General features: G+C 37.5%; 1 protein-coding gene and 1 long non-coding RNA gene across 2 annotated transcripts; both read right to left on the reverse strand.

The window, feature by feature from the left end:
* Positions 1–5,881: 5,881 nt before the first annotated feature.
* Positions 5,882–6,569, reverse strand: LOC104225564 (uncharacterized). The gene is made up of 2 exons (XR_710636.2): positions 6,334–6,569; positions 5,882–6,207 (listed from the first exon to the last, which is right to left on the reverse strand). It is a non-coding gene; the product is annotated as an uncharacterized lncRNA (long non-coding RNA).
* Positions 6,570–7,636: 1,067 nt separating this feature from the next.
* Positions 7,637–8,125, reverse strand: LOC138891331 (secreted RxLR effector protein 161-like). The gene has a single exon (XM_070174734.1). It carries the CDS (start codon positions 8,123–8,125, stop codon positions 7,637–7,639), a length of 489 nt encoding a protein of 162 aa, XP_070030835.1.
* Between the last annotated feature and the right edge of the window lie 8,402 nt (positions 8,126–16,527).

The following is a 16,527-nucleotide window of genomic DNA, read 5'->3' on the forward strand; positions in this document are numbered from 1 at the left end:
AAATTTAATAGTAATACAAACATACATGCACCCGTGATAGATCCGCCGCACCCGACGACGATGAGCCAAAACTCAACATGCGCCCACCATCCACGTCTCGGGTCGGCCGATCCTCAGGTGCGGTCGATGGGCCTGAAAAAAACTGCTCTATATCTATGGTGAATGTGCCCATGATCTACAATGGATCTGACGGGGTCACCTGCGATGCTGGCAGCTCCAACTGAAAGCTGTACGACAGCATGCTGCTGGGAGGCTCGTCTTGCTGAGGGATGTAACCCGGCATATCAGCTCCAAGATCCTCATCAGGTGCCTCAACAGGTGCCTCAATGCCCCCTTGCTGGGGACCACCTCCTCACCGACCCCCACGACTCCGTGGGATACCCCTGCCTCGTGCGGTAGCCCCGCCTCGTGGGATAGCCCTGCCTCGTCCCCATCCCCTCGGGAGTGCGACAGGCCTACCCGGCTAGTGGTGCTCTGGCGCCATATAATTAGGGTCATAATCTAAGCGCTCACCCTATCTGTCTCTCTACAGTGTCCGAAAAGCCAACTTTGTTATCTGCCGGCCATACTCAGCGACCCAGGATCGCCGACATGCTGCTGCATCTGTAGTCCCGACTGGTAGAACAAATGATGACCAATAGCCTACACACCATTTAAAATATTAATTACAGAACGTTATATCACAGTTATAAGTAAGAATACCAAATAACATACCAGTGCCTCGTGCCTCCCGGCATATGGTCTATACCGACTGCCAGCTTGATGAATGGGGTTCCCAATAAAAAGTCGGGTAACGCGGCGGTACCAGGACGTATACACCTGAATAGTCGCCACATGGATCTGTGAAGGTGGGGGCGGAATCAGGTCCTCTCGCCCCTCCCAAGTATGGACATGCACCTCTAGCCATGCTACATGTGCGTCGTCCGCCCTCGAACGATCATCCCACTGATAATGTGTAGCCTCCCATGTAGGCTCCCTCGGTATAGTCTGCGGACGGCCAAACTGGCGAAGTACACGCTTTGTGGCATTATGCTCCACAATATCGAGGCACATCAGCGGGACAGAAGTGCTCCAAATCAGTCAGCCGACCGAGCAATAATTAGGCAAGCCACCTATCAAGTCGTCGTTGTATGGCGTCCAGATGAACTATCAAATAATAACATAAAAGTGAGTATGCGCAACACAAGTGAATTTGTAATAAGTAAGTTTAGGTACACATTTACCTGTGCGCCCTCCAGCATATCCAATACATCCCTGACAAGGGGGAGATTATGATGAGCATCAATGGCTCGGTAATTTCCACGCCAGAGAACTCACCTCGTAGCAGAGGTGGCTGCAACTGCAGGAACCACTCCCAGGCCCAAACCTAACATACAAGGTTGACGTAAAGTTTAAGAAATTTTTTGACTAGATAGAATTGGAAGTAATGAACGAAGTATTCAAATATGTTGTCACCTGTAGAAGCGACAGAAAATCACATACGTCGCTCTGGGTGGCCATGCTCGCCCGACACATATTCCTGTACAGATAAGCAATAACAACAACAACAACCTCGAAGATGATGTAGAAATCGCAAACTCACTAGATTTCCCGAAGTGTTCGGGAACAAGACACCCCCAAAAAGAAGGAGCAACACCAACCTCATGTACCAGTGAATATGTAGATCATCTGTCTCGCCGGTGATGTCGGGGTGCAATATATCCAAATGCTATCCAATAGCTATCAAAGCCATGCGACTAGCCCCTGAAGCTGCAGTCTCATCCTGTGGCCTGAAACCAGTGAACTGCTGCAGCAAGTCCAAATACTGGGCACGCGACATAGATCTCATATACTGAGGCAGTGCAACGGGCAGTCCATCAGCAGGCAGTCCATATAAAACCTCAACATCCTGCAGCGTGATGGTGGCCTCGCCAATGGGTAAGTGGAAAGTGTGCGTCTCCGGTCATCACCGCTCTATCAAGGCCGCGATCTGAGACCAGCCAAGCTGCAGCCGCCCAATCTGAAATATCCTATAGAAGCCCGTATCTCGCAAGCGCTGGACTACCAGGGATGGAAATCTCTACCCCTCATAAAGTCCCACAAGTCGTCCACTCTCCTGGCGCGGAGAGTCTGGTCTAGTAGCTCTCCCTCCCATACATAGGCGGACCTATGATCGTCTTGTAACACTAATAGCTCATTGGAGAAAGGTCCAGGATGCACAGACGGCACTTCCATGTCGTCTAGTGTAAATTAAACAATATTAATGGTGTGTTTGTTTTGTAAATAATTAATATTTAATTATTTAATCGGACATAGTATATATCTATGGGTTCCAGGTTCGATATTTGAGTCCTAGTAGTACCAAGCTATCCTGAATTCTTATGTGTGTCAGTTTCAATACTTTTCATAATTTTGTTTGTTTCATAAATTATATAATTAATTTTTAATTGGACAGCGTATATATATATATGGGTTCCAGGCTCAATATTTGAGGTTTAGTAGCACCAAACTTTCCTGAATTCTTATGTGTCAATTTCAATACTTTTCATAATTTTATTTGTTTTATAAATTAAATAATTAATTTTTAATTGGACAATGTATATTTCTATGGGTTCTAGGCTCGATATTTGAGGCTCAGTAACACCAAGCTTTCCTGAATTCTTATGTGTGTCAATTTTAGTATTTTTAGAATTTTCTGTGTTTGTTTTGTTTTGTAAATAATAAATATTTAATTATTTAAATATTTAATTGGATAGAGTATATACCTATGGGTTCCAGACTCGATATTTGAGGCCCAGTAGCACCAAGATATCCTGAATTCTTATGTGTGGCAATTTCAATATTTTTCATAATTCGGTGTGTTTGTTTTATAAATTAAATAATTAATTTTTGTAAATTGTAATTGGACAATGTTTGTGTTTGATCTATCAATATAGTAGATACTTAAACTACAGAGATTCTACGCTAAAAGGATCTACATTTTACTACGCTAAAAGGCTCTATATTTTACTACGCTAAAAGACTCTATATTTTTACAACGCTAAAATGACACTAATCTTTAAGCAAATAAATAATCTAAACTAAATAAAAAAATAAATATATTTTAATAACATAACATTCACGAAATTGCATATAAAACAGTAAAAGATATTTATGAACATTTTTATTAACAAAAAAATTATTTCTCAACTTTTAACTATTTTTTAAAAATACTAATATCTTAATCCGGATAAAAATAACATACTAGTTTAGTCGCAAATAAAATACAAAACATCATAGAAACACATTCAAGACAACTAATATGCATTATTATACGAGTTTCGACATAAGCTAAATCGGAATACCTCGATTTATGTTTTTAGAAAACTCGAAAAATTAAAATTTTGAGCCCGAAACGAGGAAACCACAACAATAGAAGGCTTGGGTTGGATGCGGGACCTACAATCTTATCTTTTTGTGTGACGGGTGGGGTCCACTCGGATTTTTTTGGAGAAAAAGAGGGAGGGGGGGGACCGCTGTTTCTTTTCTTTTAAAAATGGGGCTCGAATATGTTTCTGTCATGGGAAGAAGAAGGGCTCTTTATTTAACAGGTATAGCGCGGTGTAATACCACGCTATACTTTAACGCCAGAAACATCGTTAAAGTATAGCGCGGTATAATACCGCGTTATATATAGAAAAATATCTTTTTTTAGGTAGTAGAAACATATTTTAAGTCCAAAAACTTGGCATTTAGGTTTCAGACTCGTAGCTCAAGGCCTATTTATTCAAATGGAGACCATTTATTAAAAAGAGGTAAAATTATTAGATGATTTCTTTTTATCTGTCCAAATTTTGGTAGATAGAGTTATCTAATATTTATACTGGTGGGAGGTAACATGCATTTTGTAAAATTAATCGATGTACATACAAGCTGCCTCAAACACCACGATTATAAGAAATGTAAGCTAGCCGTCTATATTGACGAAATAATCACATATTTATGTTCACTCGTACTTATTTATCGGCTTCAGAAAACTAGAATACATATACACTTGTTTTTTTTTTCAATAAATATTTTCATGGGAGACATATGTTACTCTCAAAGTAAAATGTGTATAAACTTTAGAATTAATGTGAGACGTGTTGTAATAAGTTTACCTTATGCTTTCAATAGACAAATGTAAAAACAAAAGTACAAATCTTTCCATTACTTATAAGTATCGTGTATCTAATAATCCTTTAAATTCCCTTCTTGCGACTTATTTATGAATATTACGCAATGTGTATATATATATATATATAGTTAGGTAGGTATGGTCAGGGTGAAGTAAACTTGAATATAGTTCGGGGTGAGCTAGACTTGAAGATACGGGTTCGATCGAATTTAGTAATTTTGGTTCAAAGTATGTATTTTATCTTTAAACCTCATTTAATATTTATAAATTATTAATTTAAAATTCAGTATTTTAAAAAAGGTTAGAATTCCGAACGAACAACTTTAAATTCTGACTCTGCCTCTGATTCTGATAAGGTGGGAGCAACCTAATAGGATGACTGCACGACAAGGGGTGGGGATTCGGGACATGGGTGTTGACAAGAGGCACAAATTCGTGGGTCTTGTTAAAGCCAAGCAGTCTTGGGGTAGCTCATCTCCATTGTCTCCACGGTAATCTTTTGTTTTTTAGTATTTCCTTCTTTAATACATGCTCTAATTTTCATCTTAACAATAACAAGTACCAATATCTCTTTTGGTTGTTCCAGAAAGATAATCTCTTTTGGTTGTTGGAGAAAGAATGTATGTACCAAATATATTGATCATAGTGAGTAAAATATATTTCTTGGAATGACACAACTAAGTACCAAATTTAACTTATAAGTGCAATTATAAATCTCAATAGGATTTGCAAGGTAATGTCTAGCTTAGTAAGTATTTGCTATATGTTCTATGCCTTTGGGAAATATCGAAACGGCTATGAAATTATTCGCCCTTGTGAGACTTTGCCGGCAACCATACCATGATTTTCATCATGAGGCTGCTATCATGAGGCTGCCATCAGGGGCAGAGGAATGATTATATAGCCAAGGCATAGAGGCAACACTATTGTAGCTTTTGCCACCTTACTTATACTTTTCCTTTGTGGTCTTTCTATTTTTATTATTAATAAAATAGCTATTAGACAGCCCACCTAGTAATATAATTTTTGAAAAAAAAGAGAGTGTATTTATAAGCAACTTCAATGTAGCAATACGAAATGGAGTAAAGCGCGCAACCACCAAGGAACGAGATAAGAACACTCCTCTTAATTAGAGGTCTCAGATTAAGTTTCAAAATTGAAACATTTTCTTAATAGGGAGCGTAGTTCTATTTTCATAGATTTTATGCCGCGTATGTCACGGCCCAAGTCCATGGCACATATTGTTCGCTTTGGGCATAAGTCCACACAGATTTGTCTTTCGGGCTATGCCACCTTAAGCCCAAAAACATGCGTACCAGAGGTGGACCAAGAATTTAAACGCATCAAAGACTGTTTATATAATATAATATAATATTGTTACGCGTACAACAATAAAATATTAGTTATATTTATAGTGGTGAAGAAAATGATAATACTTATAAGAACTTATTTATCAAGTTATAGAAGGTACTTGATTGGCTTCTTGCTGGTGATATACCATGGATGTATGTCTAAAATTTAATTATTTTTCTGTGAAATATTATCTTTTTAGTTGTCTTTATTTTTTTAAAAATAAAATACAATAACAATTGGTTAGAGATAAAGATTATTGATTAATGGAACTAATTAAATAATTTATTCCCCTTTCAAATTTTCTTTAATCAATATTTTGTCTCTCTATTAACGTTTCAATGTCTAGAAAGATATATCTCTAATATAGTTTTTGACTATTTAACTTTTATGTACTAGTTCTAAACTATTGTCTGAATTAAAAAGAAATAAACTAAGTTTACTATACATAGAGTACTAAACTGTCGTTCAATTAAAAAAGGAAAAACAAAGAAAAGGCGAAGCCAGTGCATCTATGGGGATTTAGTTATTTCACGGGGCACAATTAAATTATGGGTCTTCGACTTATATACAATAATAATATATATATTGGTTTTCCCGAGCCTATAGGGTTCCAGTGACCTCCACGTAGGTCCGCCCTTGGCGCGTACCATGTGAACTTGTGTCATGCCTTATAAAGCTTTTCACTTTCCTCTCCCATTCCGACGTAGAATTCGCCTAAGCTGACATGTTGTAAGGAAATGACACCAAATAATAATAATAATAATAATAATAATAATAATAATAATAATAATAATAATAATAATAATAATAATAATACTGCAATAATATTATTTGTAAGCGGATACACAGATTGACTTGAGTCGTGCTGAGCACTGTCCTAAGCAATGTGAAATGTTTCCCCAGGATTAAACAAGCCCATCTCTAATTTATTTAGAGGATACAGGAATCAGAAAAAATATTAAATTACAAACTCAGCTATTTAAAAGAGGGGACAAAAGAAATTAAGCTACTAAACTTTGAGAAGGAAAAATCACAAAAGGAAGCTGATGAAGACCGGAATTAGAAGGAAAGAAGTAGAGGGATTTCTTTATCTTGCTAATGATGATTTTGTTGTCCAATTGAGAGCCTATTTATAGGCATATGTGCATGGATTCAACATGCTGAGAGAAAAGAACGTGGCAAAGCAATTGACACTTTTCAAAAGCATTTTGCCATTTATCTCATAGCTTCTAGAAGGCTTGCCACTTGGTTTTGGTTAAGACACTTGTCAACAAGAGGCTTTAAAATATTGCCACAGTCCCCCACTATTTTAAAGACTTTTAAAAATAAACTTGCTGGATTTGTATGGTCTAATGTAATAGGTTTGGTATCTTCAGGACTATGAACCAAACTTAGACCAATAATACTTAACTCACAGAATTACTGGTGAAATATAATATTTCTATGAACCAATAACTCTTATTGTAAGTCAGAAATTTTATCAATCACATTTCAACTCTCGGTAATTTGCTGTTCAATGCAGTTTTGCGCTCAATAGGTCATGTGCGTGTCTGGTTATTCATGAGAGCTCTAGAGACTAGGCCAAAATCTCATAGGAGCGGTCCACTCCACTCTCATATAGGTGAATTCATCAAGTGTGTATTGCTTTTAAATACACCATCCATAAGGACTATGAATTTCATTAAGAGTTATAACTCAACCTCTCAATTAGTAGCAGTCAAACACTCTCTTTTAGTGCATCAGTGCCAATATCGACTTGTTATTACCCACATGAACTTACTTCATGGTATCTCCAATCACATAAGTTGGGTTACCATCTCTATTGACAATATGTCGGCCTTAACCCCATCTCTTTTGAGGTTTGAAGAATTAATTTTCTTCCCACAGGTTTAGTCAGAGGATTGGCCAAATTTATCTGTGACGTCACATAGTCAATGGAAATTATTCCATCTCTCAACAACTGTTTTATGACATCATGTCTCAGTTTCATGTGTCTACTTTTACAATTATAAGATTTATTCTTTGCAATAGCTATTGCCGCTTGACAATCACAATGCATAGACACATGAGGCAATACGTCCTTTATTAAAGGGATATTAGCAAAGAAATTTCTTAGCCACTCAGCCTCAGAACCAGCTAACTCCAGAGCTACAAACTCTGATTCCATAGTCGATCTAGCAACGATCGTCTGTTAGCTGATTTCCATGATATTACACTACCACCAAGGGTGAATACATAACCGCTAGTGGATTTTGTCTGATCTGAATCAGAGATCCAGTTTGCATCACTATACCCTTCTAAAGTAGAAGGAAATCCACTATATAGGATAGCATAATTCATGGTTCCTCTCAAATATTTCATTAATCTATCTAATGTAGACCAATGCTCCATGTTGGGATTATGAGTATATCTACTCAATCTACACACAACATAGGCTATATCAGGACTTATAAAATTCATTAAATGCATCAGACTCCCAATAATCTGAGCATATTTAAACTGAGCAACTGGGTTACCATTATTCTTGTTCAACTGAGAGTTAGCATCAAAAGGAGTTCTCACAGATGTGACATTAAAATATTCAAACTTCTTAAGAAGTCTCTTTAATATAATGTTCTTGAGACAACATTTTTCCATCTTCACTCCTTATAACTTTAACTCCCAATATTGTATTTACTTCACCCAGATCTTTCATATCAAAATTAGCAGACATAAATAATTTTGTACTTTACACAATATTTAAATTTTTACCAAATATAAGCATGTCATCAACATATAGACATATTATTACATAATCATTGTCTACCACTTTAGTATAAACACATTTATCCACCTCAACTGAAGAAAAACCGTCTCTCAGTAAGACTTGTTCAAATTTCTCAAACCACTACTTAGGAGCTTGTTTAAGGCCATAAAGAGATTTAACTAATTTACAAACTTTATTTTCTTGTCCAAGAATGACACAACCTTCATGTTGAACCATATAAATTTCTTCTTCTAAATCACCATTCAAAAAAGCAATTTCGACATCCATTTGGTGAATAAAAAGCTTACGGATTGAAGCTGAGGCAATTAAAACTCGAATAGAAGAAATTCTAGTCATGGGTGCAAATGTATCAAAATAATCTATATTTTATTTTTGAGAAAGTCCTTTTACTACTAACCGAGCTTTATATTTATCTAAAGATCCATCAGAATTAAATTTTATTGTAAAAATCTATTTACAACCAATAGATTTTGCACCAGGAGGTAAGTCAGTTAAAATCATGTATTATTTTTCATAATAGAATTTCAACTTTTATTGCCTCTTTTCAATATTTAGCATCTGAAGAAGATATAACTTCAAAATAATTTGATGGTTCATTATCATCAAGAAAAGTTTGAAAGTAACTTTCATAGGCCTTTTGCTCCTTCTCAGTTCCTCATTAGAGATAATTTCATTATTTGTTTCAACAGGTGTATAAGAAATTTTATTAGATAATAGATAAATATATTTAAAGAACTCAACATTCTTTGTCTCAATTATAGTATTGCAATCAAGCACATCACTTTTTAAAACAAGGAATCTATATGCAACACTATGTTCAGCATATCCAATAAGCATGCAATCAATAGTTTTAGAACCTATTTTTCTCTTTTTAGGTTCAGGCAAAAGAGCTTTAGCAAGGCACCCCTACACTTTTAAATATTTCAATTTAGGTTTATAACCCTTCCACAATTCATAAGGAGTTTTGCCAGTTCTTCTATATGGTATTCTATTTTATAAGTGACATGTAGATAAAATAGCTTCATCCCACAAATTATCAGGAGCATTAGAGCTAACTAATATAAAGTTCATCATCTTTTCCTTTCAACTACTCCATTTGACTTAGGTGACTAAGGCGGAGTTACTTCATGAATTATTCCATTCTTTTCACAAAAATCATTTAAAGATAAATATTCTCCACCTCTATCTGATTTAATTCTCTTGATTTTTCTACTAAGTTGATTTTCAACCTCAATTATAAGAAATAAAAGCAATAAATGTATCATCTTTATTTCTAAGCAAATACAACTTAGTATATCTAGAAAAGTCATCAATAAAAATCACATAATATCTTTACCACCTCTAGTCATAGTCTGCTTCAAATCGCCTAAATCAGTGTGAATTAAAGATAACAATTCGGTTTCTCTATTTACGGAAAAACATGTCTTTCTAGTACTTTTAGCTTCAGCACATATTTCACACTTGTTAATATTATTTGAGTCTAAACTAGATATTAATCCTAACGACTACATTTTCTTTATATATGCGACATTAATATGTCATAGTCTAGCGTGCCACAAAGAAATTGACTCAACCATATAAGCAAAAGAAGATGCATTTTTATTGCTATTATCAGAAATATTTAGCACAAATAAACCATGGTTACAATATCCATTGCCCACAAAAATATCATTTTTGGTCAATACCACCTCATTATTTTCAAATGATACCTTTACTCCAAATTTTCCTAATAACCCCACAGAAACCAAATTGGATTGGATATTAGGAATATGCAATACATCACTCAATGCTAGAGTTTTACCAGATGTGAGTTTGAGAAGAATTTTTCCTTTCCCAAGAACGCGATCTGTTCTTGAGTCACCAAGATAAATAGTTTCTTCTCCTTCCTCAACTTGGGTCTAAGACAAAAAATCATTTTTGTTTGCACAAATGTGCCTAGTAGCACCAGAGTTTATCACTCATTTTCTCACATTGGCCACATTATTTATTTGGAAAATGACCGCAACAATTATATTATTTGCTTTAGTCAAATTTAATTTTGACTTAGCGAGATTGTCATTTATGCCAACTCTCCTCTTGCATTGAGCTGTATTTTTCTTGAAGGTTTTAATTTTAGCATTGGATATGTAACCATGTCTATTTACATACATGTGTTTTGACATTAGTGTCTGTCAAAGTTATGGATGCAATAACGTATTTGCAACACCATGGATATCTGGCAGGACAACTGAAACAGCAGCATCGAAGACAATACCAAAATTGGTAGCACCATCAAAAATTTCCGCAGTAGTATTACTTGCCATAGTTTCTTAGATGGTAGAGAAATGATACCGAATAATAATAATAATAATAATAATAATAATAATAATAATAATAATAATAATAATAATAATAATAATAATAATAATAATAATGCAATAATATTATTTGTAAGAGGATACACGGATTGACTTGAGTCGTGCTGGGCACTGTCCTAAGAAACTATTTCAACAATGTGAAATATTTTCCCAGGATTAAACAAGCCCATCTCTAATTTATTTAGATGATACATGAATCAGCAAAATATTAAATTAGAAACCAAGTTATTTAAAAGAGGGGAACAAAATAAATTAAACTACTAAACTTTGTGAAGGAAAAATCAGAAAAGGAAGCTGATGAAGACCGAGATTAGAAGAAAAGAAGTAGAGGGATTTCTTTATCTTGCTAATGATGATTTTTGTTACATATCGCGTTTTTCGTACGTTAAAGTTTCGTCTTCAGTAAATTGACGTAAACTTGGGGATGAGATTATCTGGAGGTTAGCATATTTATGCTTTTTATAACAAGCAATAAGTAAGTGCTATGAAGGAAAAGGTACACGAATTAAAGAAAATAAGTTTCGTTGAAGGTTGTCGAATTGGGATAAACTACGGGTCGAGCGTTAATACCCGATACTTATGAAGTAGCACCATGCAAGGTACCATATGACCATAATAGTATGATGTATAAAGTATATTAAAAATAAGTAGAATTTTAAGTAATTTGAGACGATTTTTAATTATGCAGGTAATTGGTTAATTACCGGATAACGGGATATTACCTAATTACCTAACAAGTGGATAAATATTAAATATCCCACCCCAACCCCACGTGGCAGCTATCCATGTTATAAAAGAATGACTAAGTCATTCCTTGCTAAGGTATCTTGAAGATATAACATGTTTCATTTCCGAGACTTTGACTAATCAAAGCCTTTCACTTAAAAACTAAACATACCATACATATTTTATTTTAAATGTTCCATAACTAAGAACAAAAACGTTAGCCTCACATGATACTTGTTGGATGAAGTAGATGTTATCCATTTTCGTTGCAATCAATTCCTATAAAAAACCCAACAAAGAATTATTAAAGTCTTAGAAACATAATTACGTTCTGCGATTCTAACAGAGTACGGTGCAACCTTTTTCAAGAATATCATACGGATTTTTTCCTACTCCAGGTATGTTAAGGCTAAGCTCTTCCTTCATTTTGCATGATCTCGTAATTACAAAAGTTTGATAACGAGTCATAAAAAAAATTCATATCCTGGAATTTACGTATTTTTTGCTAGTCTCGCAAGTTACGTATATTTTCCTAGTTTTATAAGTTATGATATTCTCTTTAGCGGGACTTCATATTCAATTGAGTATTTCCTTCTTCCAGTCAAGAGAGCAGAGAATTTATATATATAGTATTAAAGTATTTCATTACCATCGAGCTATAATCGTTGGGCAGGCTCCTATTAGGCAACCTCTGATCAGATGGTAAGTTATATACCGATCCTACTGTGGCTGAGCTCCTGTGAGCGAGCCCAATTGGTTATGACCGAGCGCCTATGAGCGAGCTTACTACGACAGAGCAGATATATACATACACCGAGCCTTATAGGGCCGGACAACTATTTTACTCACCATATTGAGAGAGTTGAGTCAGTATCAACAGATGAGCATATCCTCAGTTTTTCTTTGACTCCCAGTTGCTTTCAATTAGTATATTATCAGTTCAGTTTCAGCTTCAGTATCTTGCCTTACATACTCGGTACATTATTTCGTACTAACGTCCTTTCTGGGGGCGCTGTATTTCATGCATGCAGGTCCAGACAAGCACACAGGTAGACCTCCTCAGTAGGTGTTTGCTCGAGTTCAGTTTTATCGGTAAGCTCCCCGTCCTTCGGAGTTGCCGGGTCTAGAAGTTTTATGTACATCTTGTGTATATATGTAGATAGGTTATGGGTATGTAGGGGCCCTGTATCGATCATAGTACATCTATCAGTAGAGGCTTGTAGTCATATCCTGTCAGTTAGTGCAGTATATTGAGCTTGTAGGCCCTGTACGTATATTTTGTTGGCTTGTCAGTTGAAGTAATTATGACAGCCTTGCTGGCCCAACTTTATATTGACATTTAGTCAGCATTAGTCTCTATTCAGTTTTATATTTTGCATCTCACATTATCTTTTAATGTGTCCCATGGCCAAAGTATGACATTACATGTCCAGAGTCTCTTAGTCGCAAGTGATATGCAAGGATAGGTGATGCACTAGGTGCCGGTCTCGCCCCCAAGCTCGGGGCATGACAAAAATGGTATCAGAGCAGTTCTGTCCTAGGGAGTCTACAAGCCGTGTATAGTAGGGTCTTGTTTATAGACGTGTGGTGCACTACATTATATAAGTAGGGGACTACATGACATTTAGGAGTTGGTTACCCTTCTTTCAGATCTAAATCGTGTTGTAGCATTGAGTTATAGGAAATTTGAGTTAAACTAAATATTGACGTGTGCATGCACAGATGACGGTAACTAGGAAGACTACGACTACCTAGAGGAGAAAAATAATAGTAGGTGAGGGGACTAGCATGGTACCCCCAACAGATGGGGCCCAACCGGAGTCCTAGGGAGAGACCTCTACCCAGCAATTATCGACTCCTCTGCCACCTGAGGAGATTCCTAGGAAGATAGCACATCCAGTTCCCCCTCCGCTTCCATCAGATCAGGACTTGAGAAGTGTGGTACATTTGTTGGCACAATTGGTAGCTACCCAGCAACATGCTAGGGCATCTGCTAGTGCAGGACCTTCTGAGGGATCTGGGAGTTCAAGGGTCTGAGAGTTTATTGCTTTGAATCCCCAGAGTTCACGGGGACAGATCAGAGGGAGGACCCGCATGATTTTATAGATCAGCTTCATAGGATCTTTTGGGTTATGCATGCCACAGAGAAAGAGGCAGTTGAGTTAGCAGCTTTTTGACTCCGAGATATAGTCATCCTTTGGTATGAGGGATGAGAAAGGTCTAGGGGACGTGATGCACCTCCTGCTAATTGGGAGAATATTTCAGATGCCTTCCTTGACTAGTACTTACCGCGAGAGATCCGACATGCCCGACTCGATCAGTTTCTAGCCCTCAAGCAGGGCAATATGAATGTTGAGTATAGTCTCTGTTTTGACTCATTGGCTAGATATATACCATCCATAGTTTCTACTATGCGGGATAGGATCCACAGGTTTAAAGCAAGGTTGGCCCTAGAGTTGACCGAAGCATGTGCCATCGCTGCATTACAGTATAGTATGGATATCTCCCGAATTCAGGAATTTGCCCAGAATATAGAAAGGGGTAGGCGTCGACAGCAGGGTACGGAGAGGACTAAGTTAGGGCAGCGGAATAGGATGAGATTTTCCAGATCTCAAGAGTAGTCTCAAGGTAGTTATAGGCCCCAGTACTTCGAACGACCAACTAGACCTTCGCCACCTCAGTCACAGGGTTACAGGTATGACCGTTATACTCATTCAGGACCAAGAGCTCCCAGGCATCAAGTTTGTAGCGACAACGAGGTTCGGAGCAGACATGGCCATTTCCACTACGGTGTGCCATCTGCGGTCGAGGACACTTGGGCCAATGCTGATCCAGTTCCGATGCTTGTTATACATGTGGACGTCCAGGGCATATGATGCGAGATTGCCCAAATAGAGATTCTGGAGGTATGGCGCACCCAGCAAATTCAGCAACAGGATCAACTATGTCCATGCATCCTTTAGGACGCGAGTCTTAGTCTTCGACTGGTAGAGGACGAGGTAGAGGTAGATGGTCCAGCTCAGGTGGTAACCATAATCGTATCTATGCGTTAGCAGGTCGACATGACCAAGAATCCTTACCAGACGTTGTGACAGGTATGTTGACCATTCTTTCTCACGATGTTTATGCCTTGATATACCTAAGATCTACTTTATCATGTATTACCCCATTTGTCGCGAGGAAATTTGGTATAGTGCCTGAAATACTAAATGATCCTTTTGTGGTATCTACACCGGTCGGAGAATCGATTATCTCTAGTTGAGCTAGAGATGTTGGAGTTTGTTGCTATCATGGGCATGGACTGGTTGGAAACTTGTTATGCCATAGTTGATTGTCGAACAAAGACAGCCAGATTTCATTTTTCGGGTGAGCCAGTCCTTGAATGGGTAGGTAATACCGCGACACCCAGAGGTAGGTTTATTTCCTATCTGAAGACGAGGAAAATGATTGCAAAAGGGTGCATTTATCATATTGTGCGAGTTAAAGATGCAGATGCTGAGGTACATACACTTCAATCTATTCTATTAGTAAGGGAGTATGCTGATGTATTTTCAGATGAACTTCCAGGTATTCCTCCAGAGCGAGATATTGATTTTGACATCGATTTACTTCCGGGAACGCATCCAATATCCACTCCTCCGTTTAGAATGGCACCTGCCGAATTGAAGGAGTAGTTAAAAGATTTGCTGGAGAAAGGTTTCATCAGGCCTAGTACTTCACCTTGGGGTGCACCGATACTGTTTGTGCAGAAAAAAGACGGCTTGTTGAGAATGTGTATCGATTATAGACAACTGAACAAGGTAACTATTAAGAATAAGTATCCACTACCAAGGATAGACGACTTGTTTGATCAGTTGTAGAGAGCTAGATGCTTTTCAAAAATAGATTTGAGGTCGGGATACGACCAGGTCAGAGTTCGGGAGAAAGATATCCCCAAGACAGCCTTCAGGACATGATATGGCCACTTCGAGTTCCTTGTTATGTCCTTCGGGTTGACGAATGCACCTGCCATATTTATGGACTTGATGAATATCCTATTTCGGCCATATTTAGATCTGTTCGTGATAGTCTTTATTAATGATATTCTGGTTTATTTGCGTTCAGAGGATGATCATATGGACCACCTACGAGCGGTACTCCAAACCCTCCGTGATAATAAATTGTATGCTAAGTCTTCTAAGTGTGAGTTCAGGTTAAAGTCTGTAGCATTCTTGGGGAACATTGTATCCGATGGAGGTATAAAGGTAGACACTCAAAAGATTGAGGCTGTGAAATCCTGGCCTAGACCTACCACTCCGACAGAGATTTGTAGGTTTCTAGGCTTAGCAGAATACTACAGGAGGTTCGTAGAGGGTTTTTCTTCTCTTTTACCACCATTAACAAAGCTGACACAGAAAACGACTAAGTTTCAATGGACAGAGGTCTGTGAGCAGAGTTTCCAAGAGCTTAAGAACAGGTTAACCTCAGCGCCAGTTCTAGCACTTCCAGAGGCCCCAGATGGTTATGCCATGTATTGTGATGCCTCAGGTGTCGGGTTAGGATGTGTCCTGATGCAACATGGGAAAGTAATTTTGTATGCTTCAAGGCAGTTAAGGAAGTACGAACAAAATTATCTGACCCACGACCTCGAATTAGCTGTAGTTGTCGATGCACTTAAGATATGGCGGCATTATTCATATGGTGTTTATGTTAATATATTCACAGATCATAAAAGCCTGCAATATATCTTCAAGCAAAAGGATTTGAACTTCCGGTAGAGGTGGTGGCTTGAGTTATTAAAAGATTATAATGTTAACATTCTCTATCATCCAGGGAAAACTAATGTTGTAGCAGATGCCTTAGGTCGCCGATCTATGGGTAGCTTAGCACATGTAGAGGCCGAAAAAGGACAATTAACTAGAGAGATTCATCAATTGCCTTGTTTGGGGGTTCGGTTAGTAGACTCTGGTAATAGAGGACTTGTACTCCAAAATACTGCAAAGTCATCTCTCATAGCTGAAGTAAAGGAGATGTAGTACGAGGACCTAGAGTTAGTCGAATTGAGAGAGCGGGTTCCACAACAGAAGAAGCCATTGTTAGAACTCAAAGGAGATGGGGTTCTCAGATACATGGGTCGTTTATGTTTTCCAGACTTAGTAGGGCTACGAGACAAGATCATGTCAGAGGCACATTATTTGTGGTACTTCATT

This window comes from Nicotiana sylvestris, chromosome 5 (genome assembly GCF_000393655.2).
Source record: "Nicotiana sylvestris chromosome 5, ASM39365v2, whole genome shotgun sequence".
Taxonomy (NCBI): Eukaryota; Viridiplantae; Streptophyta; class Magnoliopsida; order Solanales; family Solanaceae; genus Nicotiana; species Nicotiana sylvestris.